Consider the following 14,994-nt stretch of genomic DNA (forward strand, 5'->3'; position numbering starts at 1 on the left):
TGAGACACCCCACTGGGACAGGGCAGGAGTGGAAACTGAGGCCTAGCTCAAACAGCAGAGCGCCTGCCTGGCAAGGGTGAGGCTCTGAGGTAAACCCCCGTACTACTAGAAAAATGAGTCGTACTTTGACTAGTTAACCCAGAAGGGGAACCTGAACAGACTGAGAACCCGAGCAGCCAGGCAGCACGACATCACAAAAGCAGAGCAGGAAAACTTCCCTGCTATTCAGCGAGCCCGGTGGAAGCGTGGCTGTAGGAGATCTCGGGACTTGGGGGGGACACGGGGGGGGGGCTTCGGAGTGCTTTCTTTCCCAGACCGAGAGGCATGAATGGACACAATGTGCAGGATTTGCTGGCCCCGTGGTGGGGGGGTGGTGGTGGAGATGAACTAGACTGCCACCAGCCCGTCCCAGGTAATGTTAAGAGGTGGGGGGGGGGGCGCAACACTCTGCCCCTCTAGGTTTCCAGAGATTCCGCCTTCCGTCCCCACCCACTCTTTACATTTTTAGCCTCAAGGAGTTTCACTTGACGTGTCCATCCGAGCACACAATGTGCCTTGCTCAGCCCCTCCCCCACCCCTCCCCCTCCCCAGCACACTGAGCTGTTCCACTTTCATGTGTGCACGCAAGTACTGGGGCGCATCTGCCGGGTCCGCCCGCTCGCCTCCCCCCTGCGGACAGGAGCTGAGTTCCGTTCCTGTCGCCCGCTCGCTGCTCACCGGGTTTCCCTGTGGTGTTTCACGCACAGGTCTGCAGCACCTTCCTCACACTGGCCCCCGCCACTTACTCTCCGTCTCCCTTCCCCCTTCCCCATTATTCAACAACTTGCAGGGCGGTTCATTTTGCCATCTTCTTTCGCAGGTGTAATGTTTTTGCTAAAGTTTAAAATCGTTCCCAGTGAGAAAACCCTCCGCAGCCACGAGGAGAAGAGGAAGGCAGGGAGGACGAGCAAGCATTTTCAAATCCCCGACGCGGGCAGCCCCACCTCCCTACCAGGACAAGGCCAGCCAAGCAAAAGGGAAACAGGACAGCTAAGTGAGAACACACCCAGAGGCTCACGCCTACAATCCCAGCCGCTCGGAGGCTGAGATCTAAGGGCACGGTTCAAAGCCAGTCCGGGCAGAAAAGCCTGTGTGACTCCAATGTCCTCTCCAATCAACCACCAAAAAGCCAGAAGCAGAGCTGTAGCTCAAGTAGTAGAGCGCCAGCCTTGAGCAGGGAGTTCAAGCCCTAGTACGGGCACACAAGACAAAGCGGCTGCCCATCTACCATGACAGGGCAAAAGGGCTGGGGGGCACCGGGCAGACCACGTGCTCTGTCTGGAGGGGGGGCAGACCCGCGTGCTCTGTCTGGAGGGGGGGCAGACCCGCGTGCTCTGTCTGGAGGGGGGGCAGACCCGCGTGCTCTGTCTGGGGGGGGCAGACCCGCGTGCTCTGTCTGGGGGGGCAGACCTTCGTGCTCTGTCTGGAGGGGGGGCAGACCCGCGTGCTCTGTCTGGAGGGGGGGGCAGACCCGCGCGCTCTGTCTGGAGGGGGGTCTTGACTACGGGCCCACCTTGGCTTTGACTCCAGATGGCAGCAGAACATGGGGCCCGAGGCGGCAGGTGCCCGGACTTTCTAAGGAGAGCGAGCAATCTGTGTTGATGGGCAAGCCCCTGGTCAGGCTGAAAACACTGGCATCGGAACATAATAATAATCATAATAATATGAAGACCCATGTGGGCGGGCCAGGCAGCCCCCCAACACTAGCCAGCCACCTTCCCCCCCCCCCCCCCCCCCCCGCCGCCCATCTGGAAGGGAGCGGCCGCGGGGCTTTAATGAATCCGGGACTCTTTTCCAGGCATCCACCAAAGCCGAAAACTCAAAAGACGCCGTGAGTTTCCAGAAACGCGCAAGAACGGCCCGGTCCTCTGCAGCCCTGGCTCAGCTGAGGCGGCAGGGCCTCGCTCCGCTCCGTGCGGGGTTCGGGGACCTCCTGGGCACGCGCGTCCCTCGGCTCCCCGTGATGAACAGGCTTCGCCGGTCTGCACAGCGCCCGGGACTGCAGGCCAAACGGCACGCAGCCGACCACCATGGAACCGCACTGGGGCTCGCGGCTCACGGTAGAAGAACCGGGGCGCCCGGGGCCCTGACGGCCTGGCAGAAATGCGGTCTCATGGACGTTTAAAGAGAACACAGATACCATTCCGAAACGTGGGAAGTGGCAGGCCTCGCGGCTGAGGGGGACACCCCCACCCCCAACACCACCGCCCCTGGCCGTCCGGGCCGACTGCGGCCCCGGCCCAATGGGCAAAACAGGCCCGGCCCTTTCTTTACAGTCGCCCCTTGACCAGACCCCATGTCAGTAAAAACTTAAAGAGGTGTCAGAAAAGCAGCGGGGAAGGGCCCAATGCATGGTTTCATCATTTCTCCAGCCTAGGGCGCCTCTTTTTTTGTTTCTGCAGGGGTAAAAAGCCAACACAAACTGGTGTTAAAAAAGCAGTTGGAGAAGCGAGTCCACAACTATACTTGAAGCAAGCACGCTCCAAATGCACTCACATCACAGTTCTGCGGGAATGACTCTTCATGAGGAAGGGAGGCTTTTTGCTTTGCCGAGTGGGGTTTTCCTCTCTTCTTTTATAGATAAGGGACCCGTACTTGCATCTGCTCTTGAGGACACAAAGACACAGAGACACCCCGGAACGCCCATTCCCAAGTGGATGGGGCAAATCTGGCTCCAGGAAGGGGCAGACAGAGCAATGGGAAGCACTGCTTACTGCCTATTAACACACACTACCTGGGGATACACATCACATAAGACTCTGCGTTGCACAAGGCCAGGTACACGGGGCGTTCATGGTGCTGGCATCTCCTTGGGGGTGGGGGAGCGTGTCAATAATGATAATAAAGGATTAGGAAACAATGTTCTAGAAAGTCAGAGCCAGGATCTCAGGGCGGAGCAGGACTGGGAGGCAACCTCTCTCTGGCTTTCTGTGCTGTGCTGTGTCTCTCGGCCACATGCACGGGCCCCTCGGGTGCGAGGTAAAGGAACACAGGGCGCGCTGCTGCCGGTGCGGTGCTCCGGGACCTCTGGCCAGCCTGCAGACCTGACGCCGGGCGTGGTCCTCCTCATGCGCACGCCCCCCGGGGCTTGGCCAGGGCCCACCTGGCCCGCTTCTCGAGACCCCCTTGCCCTGCCCCCTCGCCAGCCCGCGAGGCCCGGCCTCCATGGGCCGCGGGGCCAGGCCCCTGCGGACTCCGCACGCTCACCACACAGCAGCCGCTTTGTCACGGGCTGGCCGCGGGCGCTGCACGGCCCGGCGGAAGAGCGCAGCGCTGCTAAACAAAGCACGGCCAGTCACGGGCCGCGTCGGCACCCCTACTTCCCTCCCGCTTCCTCCCGTGCAGGGCACGCCCCTGTCCACTGTCCACTCGCACGCACGCACGCACACACACACACACACACACACACGCTCAGGCGCGGCCAGCCGCTGGGGACAGAGCTTCCTCAGTTAACACCCTCAGCCCCTTCTCAGGGGCTCTACTGTCAGGCCCCAGCCCTGGCCCCAATCCCCAGAGCTCCCCACCGCAGGGCTCTCAGCAGCTCCGGGGTGGTGGGCATCCTCTCTCTCTCTCTCCCCCCCCCCCCCCGCAGGCAAACGTCTTCAGGAGGCCAGAGCCCCAGGCACACCCTCAGCCCTGCAGCTGTCTGCCCATGAGGCAGGGATCGAACCTGTGGACGGAGCCCACCTCCAAAGACCACCCAGCCCATGGCTTCCCCCCGCACAAATAGAATCCCAAAGCGTGGATCCTGTCCTCCAGGAACTCAAGGCAGGGAGCGTCACAGAAATGCAGGCCAGCCACAGCTAACATTCCCGAAGACCCTCTGTGCCACGGTGCTCACGGACCCCAGGGCCTCGGGCCGGGTCGTGGCCTGGGCCCCTCCCCGGCTGTCCCTCGGGCCTGCGCGCTGACGGGGCGGCCGCCGCTTCAGCTCGCGGGGAGGAAGCGGTCAGTCTGGGCAAATCCCGGGTGCACTTGGCTCCGTCGCCTCCTGCGCCGCCCGCTGTGTGTCCCCGGAAGGGCGGCGCGTCCCCCTGACCCGGGCCCGACTCCCAAGCCCGCCGGGGTGCCGACCCGGATGCTCCTGAACACCCGCGAGCCATCATAAAGCCCAACTCAGAAATTAGGGCTGGGGGGAAACTGCAACAACTGGTGATGAAACAGGACCAGTCGTTCTAACAACACACGGCAATGAAAGTCGGGGGAAAACTAGGAATGTTGGCTTCTGGAAATTTCCATTCAATGACGGACTGACATTGAAACAAAAAAGATAAAATCCCACAGGTGAGGGAAGGGTACAACGAATCTCTGCTGCTCTAAAGATGCCAGATTAACTTCCATCTCCTTCCAGTCGGCCTCCCTGCTGTCTGTCCTACGTCTGTCAGTCAGACCCACGGCGCCATCTTCTCACACAGTCAACCTGAGAGCACCCCACTACTGCCCAAGCCCCAGACCTCATGGCCTCCGCCACCTCCCATTCCCTCAGGCCTCTGGAGCCTGGCTCCTTCCATTTCTCGTGTGTGCAAAGGTGACACACACACACACACACTGGCCATGAGATCACGTGTGAAATTATCACATGTGAAGCGCGAGGGCCTCGTCCACTGGCTCACCAAGCAGCCCCAAGTCCCAGGCCACACCGCTCACGGGGCTGGGGGAGGGGGAGGAGTTGAGGGGAAACACGGACAGAGGGAGAGGGAGGACTAGGCACGGGAGGAGAGGGGTCTGCTACTGCTTGAAGCTTCTGCCTGGGCCCCATGTGGGGCATTGGGACGGGAGAAGGTACAGAAGGGGGAGGGGAGTCACAGAATGGGGGGGATGGGAGCAGGGAGAAGGTACAGAAGGGAGGGGAGTCACAGAATGGGGGGGATGGGAGCAGGGAGAAGGTACAGAGGGAGGGGAGTCACAGAATGGGGGGGATGGGAGCGGGGAGAAGGTACAGAAGGGAGGGGGGAGTCACAGAATGGGGGGGATGGGAGGGGGAGAAGGTACAGAAGGGAGGGGGGAGTCACAGAATGGGGGGATGGGAGGGGGAGAAGGTACAGAAGGGAGGGGGGAGTCACAGAATGGGGGGGATGGGAGGGGGAGAAGGTACAGGAGGGGGGAGTCACAGAATGGGGGGATGGGAGCAGGGAGAAGGTACAGAAGGGGCAGAAGGGGGAGGGGAGTCACAGAATGGGGGGAATGGGAGCAAGGAGAAGGTACAGAAGGGAGGGGAGAGTCACAGAATGGGTGGGGGAATGGGAGGGGAGAAGGTACAGAAGGGGAAGGGGAGTCACAGAATGGGGGGGATGGGAGCAGGGAGAAGGTACAGAAGGGAGGGGGGAGTCACAGAATGGGGGGGATGGGAGCGGGGAGAAGGTACAGAAGGGGGAGGGGAGTCACAGAATGGGGGGGATGGGAGCAAGGAGAAGGTACAGAAGGGAGGGAGTCACAGAATGGGTGGGGGGATGGGAGAGGGAGAAGGTACAGAAGGGAGGGGGGAGTCACAGAATGGGGGGATGGGAGCAGGGAGAAGGTAGAGAAGGGAGGGGGAGTCACAGAATGGGTGGGGGGATGGGAGGGGGAGAAGGTACAGAAGGGAGGGGGGAGTCACAGAATGGGTGGGGGGATGGGAGGGGGAGAAGGTACAGAAGGGAGGGGGGAGTCACAGAATGGGTGGGGGGGATGGGAGGGGGAGAAGGTACAGAAGGGAAGGGAGTCACAGAATGGGTGGGGGGATGGGAGCGGGGGGGAAGGTACAGAAGGGAGGGGGGGGTCACAGAATGGGGGGATGGGAGGGGAGAAGGTACAGAAGGGGAAGGGGAGTCACAGAATGGGGGGGATGGGAGGGGGAGAAGGTACAGAAGGAGGGGGGAGTCACAGAATGGGTGGGGGGATGGGAGGGGGAGAAGGTACAGAAGGGAGGGGGGAGTCACAGAATGGGTGGGGGGATGGGAGGGGGAGAAGTACAGAAGGGAGGGGGGAGTCACAGAATGGGTGGGGGGATGGGAGTGGGGGGGGAAGGTACAGAAGGGAGGGGGGAGTCACAGAATGGGGGGATGGGAGGGGAGAAGGTACAGAAGGGGAAGGGGAGTCACAGAATGGGGGGGATGGGAGGGGGAGAAGGTACAGAAGGGGAAGGGGAGTCACAGAATGGGGGGGATGGGAGCAGGGAGAAGATACAGAAGGGAGGGGAGTCACAGAATGGGTGGGGGGATGGGAGGGGGAGAAAGGCCCACGGTGCTCGGCTTCTGCCCTGTCTCTGAGCTGTGTGCAAAGGCACCGGGCTGGGGCGGGGGAGTGAAGGGGTGCAGGACACCCTGGAAAGCCACCACGCTGCTTTGCCAGTGTCCCCAGCAGCCGCCGCGGTCTGAGGCTCCGAGAGTGAGCCGGGCCAGGAGAGCAGCTCGTCCCGACAGCGCAGGGAGCGTGAAGCTGGCGCAGAGCCGCGGGGAGGCCACGCCCTCTCCTGTGGCCGCCATGGGGGGGCGTGGGGGGGGTCCCCCGGTGGCCCTGAATTCCACCCGGCCAGCGGTGGCCTGCTGGGGGCCCCCGGAGGTGGAAATGATCCCGTCACGCTCGGGCCCAGGCAGGCAAAGCCAAACACGCCAGGCAGGCTGGGGCAGTGCTGGGTTTCGAACCCTGATCGGTCGCTACCGCCCCGTGCTGGGGGCTCCGGGCCCGGAGGGGGCCATGAACAGCTGGGGAGCAGCTCCCTGAGGAGTGTGCCCCGCATGCACTCTTGAGGAAGCCAGTCGCAATCCCCCCTGGTGCGAGAGGTTATTGGGGTGCGCTCGCGCCCTAAGGGCTCTGAGAAGTGCGGAGACCTTGGTCAAAGCGGGGTGCTGGGTGTTACGGCTACCTCACTGCCGCGCTCCCTCGGAGGGAGCAGCTTTACCGAGTCCTGTTCTCCAGACGTCCTCAGAGCTGACTCTCACTGCGCCCCCAAAAGACGCCTCACGAAGCCCCACGGGGCTGCTTCCTCTCGGGCACCAGACAGCCTGGCTACAGACCCGGGCTGCGGCCACTCCTGCCCGAGGCAGCGCCTGCTCCTCCTCATTCCGTGGAAGGAGGGCTGGGGAGGGGGTCGGGGGGACTCGCATTTCTCACCAGCTCCTGCCTGGCTCGCTCCTCACTATTCCTAAGTACCCCCAGCTCACAGGGAGAGCCCCGTTTTACCGCCCTCGCCCCGGGACCCACGCCCGCCCGGCGTCCTGCGCTAGGTAACTACTCAAAGCTGAGAAACCCTTTGAACAGAAGCACCAAGACTCAAAGCACCAAGACTTAGCCGCTCTGATGTCCATCAATCACGCAAGGATGGACAGCCACGCGTGGGCCCCCAGGCCACGCGAGCGGGAGAACTCGCTCAGCCCAACAAGTACCAATCCAGAAGCCCCCTCAGCTTCGCCTGCCCGGCATGCGGCAGCAGGAACCCGTAGAGAGGGGCCCCGAGGCCTTTGCTGGATGAACGCGAAGAATGTTCATGGTTGAGTTTTACAGAGAAAGGGCACAGAAAGTACTAGAAGTCACAGCATCCTAAGAGAACCTGTCTCATCAAGACTTCACATAAAATACAAGCCAACAGCACTGAGGATTTTTCCTGCCACTGAAATACGCAGTGCGTAGCACCTGTAAGTCTTAAGAAGCATCCAAATGGCTGGAAATGTAGCTTGGTGGTAGAGTGCTTGCCTAGCATGCATGAAGCCCTGGGTTCGATTCTTCAGTACTACACACACAGAGAAAGATGGAAGTGGCGCTGTGGCTCAAGGGGTAGAGTGCTAGCCTTGAGCACCGAGAGGCTCAGGGGCAGTATCCAGGCCCTCAGTTTAAGCCCCAGGACCAGCAAACATTAAAATTAAAAAACCAAAAATAAGTACCTAACTGTCCTGAAGCTTCCAGCTTACTTCCTGCTTCTCGGCTGGGTTCTGAGAGTTCATTTTCCTAAAGAATGGGCTTGTCAGATGAAGCATTCCCTAACCAGAAACTTGAAAAGATTCCCAAATTCTAAGCCTTTCAGATGTTCCAAACGTTTCAAGATGTCGGCTAGGTGAGAATACCTCACACCTGTAACCCCAGCTAGGCGGGAAGTGGAGTTTGGGAAGATCAGATCATGGTTCAAGGCCAGCTTGGGCAGAAGAATTCACACGACCCCTTCTCAAACAACAGCTGAACACCGTGACACATGCCTGTTATCCTAGCTCATAGCAGGCTGAACTCCTACAGGATAGTGCTTTGAGGCCAGCTTGAGCAAAAGTTTGAGAGACCCAATCTCAGAGAGATTCGAGACCCCCTCCTTAAAGAAGCTGGGTGTAGTGACTTGCCTGTCCCCTCGGCTATGGTAGGGAGTGTAAAGAGGTGGCCAGTGGTACAGGTGTAAAACCCACACCGGAAGGGAGGCCTTAGCTCAAAGATACTAACCACAGAAAAGGGATGGAGATGTGGTTCAGTGGTAGAGCACCTGCCTAGCAAGCATGAAGCCCAGTTCAAACCCCAGTAATGCCCCAATCTTTTTTGAAAGTTTCAGACTTTGGATTTCCTATTTGGGGATGAAACATACTCAATGGAAAAGTCTTATGTGCAAATTCCAAACCCTAAACCACTCTGGTCTCAGACATTTTTTTAAAAAAACAAGGAATGCCCTTCCTACCTGTGTGTTAGATGCTACTCAGTGCCTATAGGGCCCAAGATGGAGCGGAAGTCAGCCATTCGGGGCTTGCTTTTTTTTTTTCGTTTTTAACATTCCTAAGCTACGCAACCTTGCTGCAATGGCTCAGGTGAGCTCAGCCACGTATTCTGCCCCTCCTAAGATCTGAGTCCATGCCAGATGGACAGCTGCTCTGACAAGAGGTGTCTCCACCTAGGGCCTCTGCCAGCAAGCTGGGGCAGTCCTGATGCACACAAAGCCTTCTTCCATCTTCTCCTTGGCCCGGCCACCCCATCAGCTGGCCCCCCCACAGCGGAAGCCCTGGGCTGCCTGCTATCAATGTGTCCTGTGTTTTGCCAGCACACGGGCACCCACAGCCGGTCCCCAAGCCCCCATTCATGCTGCTCTCATAGACTCCCTTTTCAATGGCCGCCGCTCTCCTTCTCCCCCTACCTCACGTACAAGGGACAGCTACACAGTGGGAAAGTTTCTCTACAGCAACAAGGAGGTTAGCTTTCCTTCCTTTCTGCTTTCCTGCCCTCGATCTAAATTTGGCCACTGGAAAGAGAGTGGGAGCAATTAAATAGACTCAGTTCGTGACCTTGAGGGACACCCCCCGGTGACCAGAACTGCCCCGGTGTGAGCGAAAGGAGAGGGTACACCTAAAACCCTGACCCCTTGCCCTACTCCCCCAACTCCTGCCGGGGGTTGACGCTCCCCTGCACAGTTGCCAGGCCGCCCTGCCCAGGGCCCTCAGACTAAGGAGGCTGAAAAGGGGTGGCCTTCCGGGGAAGGCCGGGGACCTCTTACCGTCATCCAAGTAGGTTTGGTCCAAGTTCTGCTCCTGTTTGATGGTCACTCCGGCGGGTAACACTTCCTTTTGGTCACCGGCCGGGGGTCCGTTTTTGGCGGCCCTCTGGCTGGGGGGGGCACTCTGCTGCTGGATGACGGTGGGGAAGGCGCCGGGGCTCAGCCTGGGGCCCTGGCCACCGGGGGGCGGGCCGGGCCGGGCGGGCCCGGAGGAGGCGAAGTTCTCGCAGTACATGATGTGCTGGAACTCCTGGTGGGCCCCGCAGCGCAGCTGCTGGTTGGTGGGCGAATAGTGGATGACGGGCGAGGCCTGCTGGCCGGCCGGGCCCGGGGGCGGCAGGGCCGAGCCCTGGCCCTGGACGCCCGCGTGCACCAGCACGGAGCGGTGGGCGTCGGCCAGGGCCAGGGGCGCCGCCATCAGGGCCGGCTGCTGGTAGCCCAGCAGGCCGGGGCTCAGGCTCTTGCTCCTCTGGTAGAGCACGGCCGCGGGGTTCTGCTGCTGGTAGCGGGCGTCGGGGGACGACAGCCCGGAGCGGAATTGCTGGCAGGGAGCCATGGTGGCCACCAGGCAGGACGGGGACTCGGCCAGCATCGGGTGCTGTGGGTAATAGGGCTGGCTCCCCAGGCCGCCGTGCGCGGGGCTGCACATCAGGGCGGGGTCGTACTCGTCCGTGGGCTCCGTCTTGATGGCAGGGACTGCGGGGAGAGAAGAGCACGTGGCTGCCCCGAGTTCGTCCGGCGAAGCTGCGCATGCGCAGGGAGAGCAGCACGCGTGGCTGCGCACATGCCTCTGAAGCTGCGCATGCGCAGGGAGAGACGCACACGTGGCTGCACCCATGCCTCTGAAGCTGCGCATGCGCGGGGAGAGAAGCGCGCGTGGCTGCCCCGCGTTCGTCCGAAGCTGCGCATGCGCAGGGAGAGAAGCGCACACGTGGCTGCCCCAGGTTCACGGAAGCTGCGCATACGCAGGGAGAGAAGCACGCGTGGCTGCGCGCGTGCCACAGTGGAAGCTGCGCATGGCGCACTGAGAGAAGCACACGTGACTGCCCCACGTTCCCTGAAGCTGAGCATAGGCAGAAAGAGGCGCACACACGTGGCTGCCCCAAACTCACAGAAGTTGCGTGTGCACCGGGAGAAGCGGGCACGTAAGCTGCACCAGCCTCACCAAAGACGCCATATATGCGCCAGGAGAGAAAAGCACAAGGCTGCCCTAATCGCACAGAAGCTGCGCGTGCGCGTGGAGAGAAGCGTGCCGGGCTTCTTCATTCACAGCTGCTGCCCACGTGCGTGGAGGATCCCTGGCTTCTGGGGTCCCAGAGGCTCTGCCACTCCCTAGCCTTGGCTGCAGGCTTCCTGAGCAGTTGTGATCAGTACCACTGCTTAGTCTGACCCACTTCTGGCACCTGAGGGCCTGTTTCCAGTCCCCGTCCCTGCTTGACTCTTCTTCCTCCAACACTGTCCCTATCAGCACCTCCCCTGGGGACAGTGCCACCTGCAGGGCCAGGTCCTCTGTCCCCAAATAGTAGGAGGCGAAAGTTAAGGAGCCCTTAAGTATAGTCCAGACACAGGACTGGGCAGCCAGCAACCACACCCCGCTTCCTAGGTGAACCTGGATCCTGCAGGTTGAAGGGCACGCTCACCCTTGACCCCGAGTATGATCCAATCTCATGGTGGCCTGAGCCATTACCAGCCTTCTCCTGTCTACCAGCAATGGCTACAAGAGCAGCCTGACACTGGCTGACTGTGCTCTGGGAGGAGGGCTGTGTATGCATCTCATGGGTTGCTCTTAGAAGGTGCCGCTGACAGGCAGGAAACTGAGGCTCCGAGAGGTTGCGTCGGCGGCCTGGGAAGCGGTCCACGCCGGAGGGCAGGCCTCACCTGGGTGGTAGGTGAAGTGCTGGGGCTGGCTCCGTTTTCTTTTCCCGTTGATGACATAGAAGTTGACCTTGACAGGGACGCGGATGTGCTTGCTCCGGTACTCGGGGATCTCCACAAAAAGCATGTTCTGGAATGGAGCAGTTAACAGTGAGCTTGACTACAGTGATGTCTCAACTCCTACCTAGACCCTAAACACACCAGCCAGCCCACAGGAGGGCAGGGGTGTACCCTATACTTAGAGGCAGAATTCTGGTGAAAGGGGGTTTAACTCTGCTGCTGTAGCAGTGTTTCCTGTGCATGATACACGTACCAAGGGACACTCTGAAGGGAGGGCGGATGGAGGTGGGGGGAAGAATGGGAGAAGAGGGAGGAGCAGGGGGAGAGGAAGAGAAGGAAGGAAGGAAGGAAGGAAGGAAGGAAGGAAGGAGGGAGGGAGGGAGGGAGGGAGGGCAGGCAGGCTGGCTGGCTAGAGGACACTTGTGGATACACTCGGCTGTCTTCATCTGGGCTTACAGGCTGGCTCTTGTCTTTATCCACGGTGGCCTCCATCTCCCAGATTTGCTGCCCATCTGGAAAACAAACAAATACAAAGGACTCTTACAAACGTGATCTGCTATATTACTTCAGTAAGATGTGTGTGTGTGTGTGTGTGCTATGTGTACATGTATGTATATTCAAATGTTTCTTTTACCCAAAGGAAAGATGTTGAAGATAGGAAAACTGTACAACCCACTCCAGGAGGATCAGAGTTCGAGAGTTAGCCACGCTCATCCCTAAAACAAGCCAGGCATGGTGGTGCACACTTGTAATCCCGGTTACGTATGCGACCCTATCTGAAAAATGCCTCAAGTGGGTAGAGTGCTTGCCTAGCAAACAACAAGGTCCTGAGTTCTAACCAAGTATTTCCAAAAGAAGGAGGAGGAGGAAGAGGAAAAAAAATGCTCAGAATTCTACCATCATTCTCTTCTTCCTCTGTATCTGAATGCCCATTTCTTCTTTTTGGAAAAAATAAAATACAAAGTATTGTGACACACACACTTGGTTACAGGCTTTGTTCAACCCGAGGCCGTTCTGAAGGGGACTTCCCTGCAGGTCCCTGTGTCCTGTCAGAGCGCACAGGTGGGGGAGGTATTCCTGAGGCCCGTGACCGGGGGCGGGGGGCAGCCAGAGGCCCCCTGTCCCGCCCAGCCTCCTCAGCCTGGACCCCAGGAGCGGGACCCTGCGGGGCCAGAGCTCGCTTGCTGTCAGGCCGGGGCCCAGCTTTCTCTTGCTGACCGCCGCCATGGGGGCCGCTTGCAGCTGAAACAAACCTTTCGCCCGGGCGTTTCAGGGCGGGGGCGGGGTGCCGCGGTCTGGAGGAGCAGGAAGTGGTTTTATGAGCACCCTGGGAAGTGCCGAGTCAGAATTTAAAGTCACACAGGGTTCTGGGCCCCAGGACTCCCGTGGGCTTCCCTGTGCTCACCTGCAAGGGCACCCCAACACTCCACCTGAGCGCCCTGCCCCTTCTCTGACAGGTCAGACTTGCCCACCTTGAGCCTCGGCTGGAGCACTGGGCTGGGAGCACTCGGCCAGAGTCCACGCTGGGCTTCTAAGTTCTATGGGGTGCAATTCCTGAAGTGACCAGGGAGGGAGCTCGTGAGCCCAGGCTCCCCCACCCCCTAAACATTGTATTCTTTATGGTTACTCTGTGCACATTCCAACATGTAGTTCATATTGAAAGAAGGAAGCGTGTTTTTTTTTTTAAACAAGGCACTAAACCATTTTCTGATTGCAATGATTAACATATCAACCTGAAGACTAGGCTGGAGGGACTTTACAAAGAGGCAATGCCTGCTGGGTAGGGAGGTAAGGGAGTAGTTGAATGTCTTCCCTTGCAACAATGGGTCTTCTCAAGCTGAGCGTGGTGACACACACCTGTAGTCCCAGCACTTGGGAGGCTGAGACAGGAGGATCCTCAAGAATCTGTTATTTGAACTTTAAAACAAAAAAGAAGGAAAAGAGGGGAGATGAAGAAGGGAGGGAGGGAGGGGAAGGGGGGAAAGGAGCGGGAGGGAGGGGGGGAGGGAGCACCAGCTCCTAGCTAACAAGTCCCCAGCAGGAAGTGAAAGCTGCCAGCAGGCTCGTCAATATCGATTTCCCCCACCACGTGGGAGCCAGCTCACCAGCCCACCGTGCCGGGGACGGTCTCTGAGGAAGTGTGTGGTCTGAAAGTGACTCAAGGTCCTTTTCCTGGGCTTTTCTCCTCCCTCGACACCCTGAGCCCACCACTGCACCCGTCCCGGGAGGGGCGACACAGCCCTCCCCACCTCTGAGTCATCTCCCTTTCTCAGGGCGGTGGACTGCCAGAGAAACGCTGGCAGGTGCCCTCTGTCCGGGTTCAAGTCCTGGGTTGCCATTTACTCCGTGTGCAGCCAGGGTTGGTAGCTCCACCTCCCTGTACTTCAGAGCACACGTGGACACACACACATAGGTGTGCATATACACGTGCATACGCACAATTACTTCAGTGAGCATCAATGACTGGTCTAAAGGGGCTTCGGTTCCGCGTGCCCGCTCGTGTACACAATGCAGCCGTCACCCCCTCCGCCGCTCTCCCTCGCGGGCCGCTGCAATTTTGCGACCACTGTGTGTGGGGATTTGGGGTCTCCTGGTGGTCCACTCTGGGGAAGCGAATCAGTATCTGGCCCTCCTGTCCGCGGTGTCACGCCGCCATCTGCGCTCTCCCAGCCAAGAGCCAAGAGCCCCCAAGAGCTGGGCCCATCCCCCGCACCGTGGGGGCCGGGGCCGGCACGCCACCCCCGTGGGCTCCATACTGGCCCAGGTGAACCCTACCATCAGAGCTCAGCCCCTGCCTGACCTCCCGCCCCTCCAACAGGCCCCACGAGGAGGCCTGGGAGCCCAGGCCAGAGGCCCTTCAGGGACCCCACGGAGGAAGGAGGATGGGGAGACTCAGCCTGCAGGGTGCGCTCCCCAGGGGCCGCTGCAGAGGGGGCCACGTGTGCCACTGCACACAGCACGGCCTCCAGCAGATGTGTGGGCAAGCGGCCCCGGCCTACATTAGCAGCCACGGGAAGCCAGCATGCAAAGGCCCGTCCAAGGCTTAGTCACAGGGGAAGAGAAAGGAGCCAACAGCTTTGGGCCCAGGGTCAGGGCCTAGAGGAGACTTAGTAACATTCTGCAAGGAAAAAAAATGGGGTAGGGGTACGCCCTACCAATGTGACAGGTTTTATGATGGGAAGACAGCTGGGGGGTGGGTGGAAGAATGGAGGGACGAGGGGCTAAACAAGTGGTTGGAGGATGGATAGATGGATGGGTGGATGGGTGGGTGAAGAGGTGAATGAATGGGCAGTAGGGGATGGACGAATGGGTGAAGTGAGAGGATGGATGGGTGGGTGGATGGGTGGTTGGTGGATGGGTGGGTGGTGGGTGGATGGATGGATGGATGGATGGGGTGGATGGGTGGATGGTGGTTGGTGGATGGATGGATGGGTGGATGGGTGGTTGGTGGATGGATGGATGGGTGAGGAGGTGAATGAATGGGCAGGTAAGGGATGGAGGGTGGGTGGGTGGGTGGATGGATGGGTGGTTGGTGGATGGATGGATGGGTGGGTGGATGGGTGGGTGGATGGATGGGTGGGTGG

General features: G+C 59.9%; 1 protein-coding gene across 1 annotated transcript in view; it reads right to left on the reverse strand.

Moving 5' to 3' along the window:
- Positions 1-14,994, reverse strand: part of Nfatc2 (nuclear factor of activated T cells 2) — a 66,141-nt gene that overhangs the window by 14,820 nt on the left and 36,327 nt on the right. Inside the window, 3 exon segments of the mRNA XM_048349627.1 lie at positions 9,476-10,171; positions 11,354-11,480; positions 11,867-11,922. Coding sequence (XP_048205584.1) covers positions 9,476-10,171; positions 11,354-11,480; positions 11,867-11,922 — 879 coding nt within the window.

Source organism: Perognathus longimembris, chromosome 6 (assembly GCF_023159225.1).
Source record: "Perognathus longimembris pacificus isolate PPM17 chromosome 6, ASM2315922v1, whole genome shotgun sequence".
Lineage (NCBI taxonomy): Eukaryota > Metazoa > Chordata > Mammalia > Rodentia > Heteromyidae > Perognathus > Perognathus longimembris.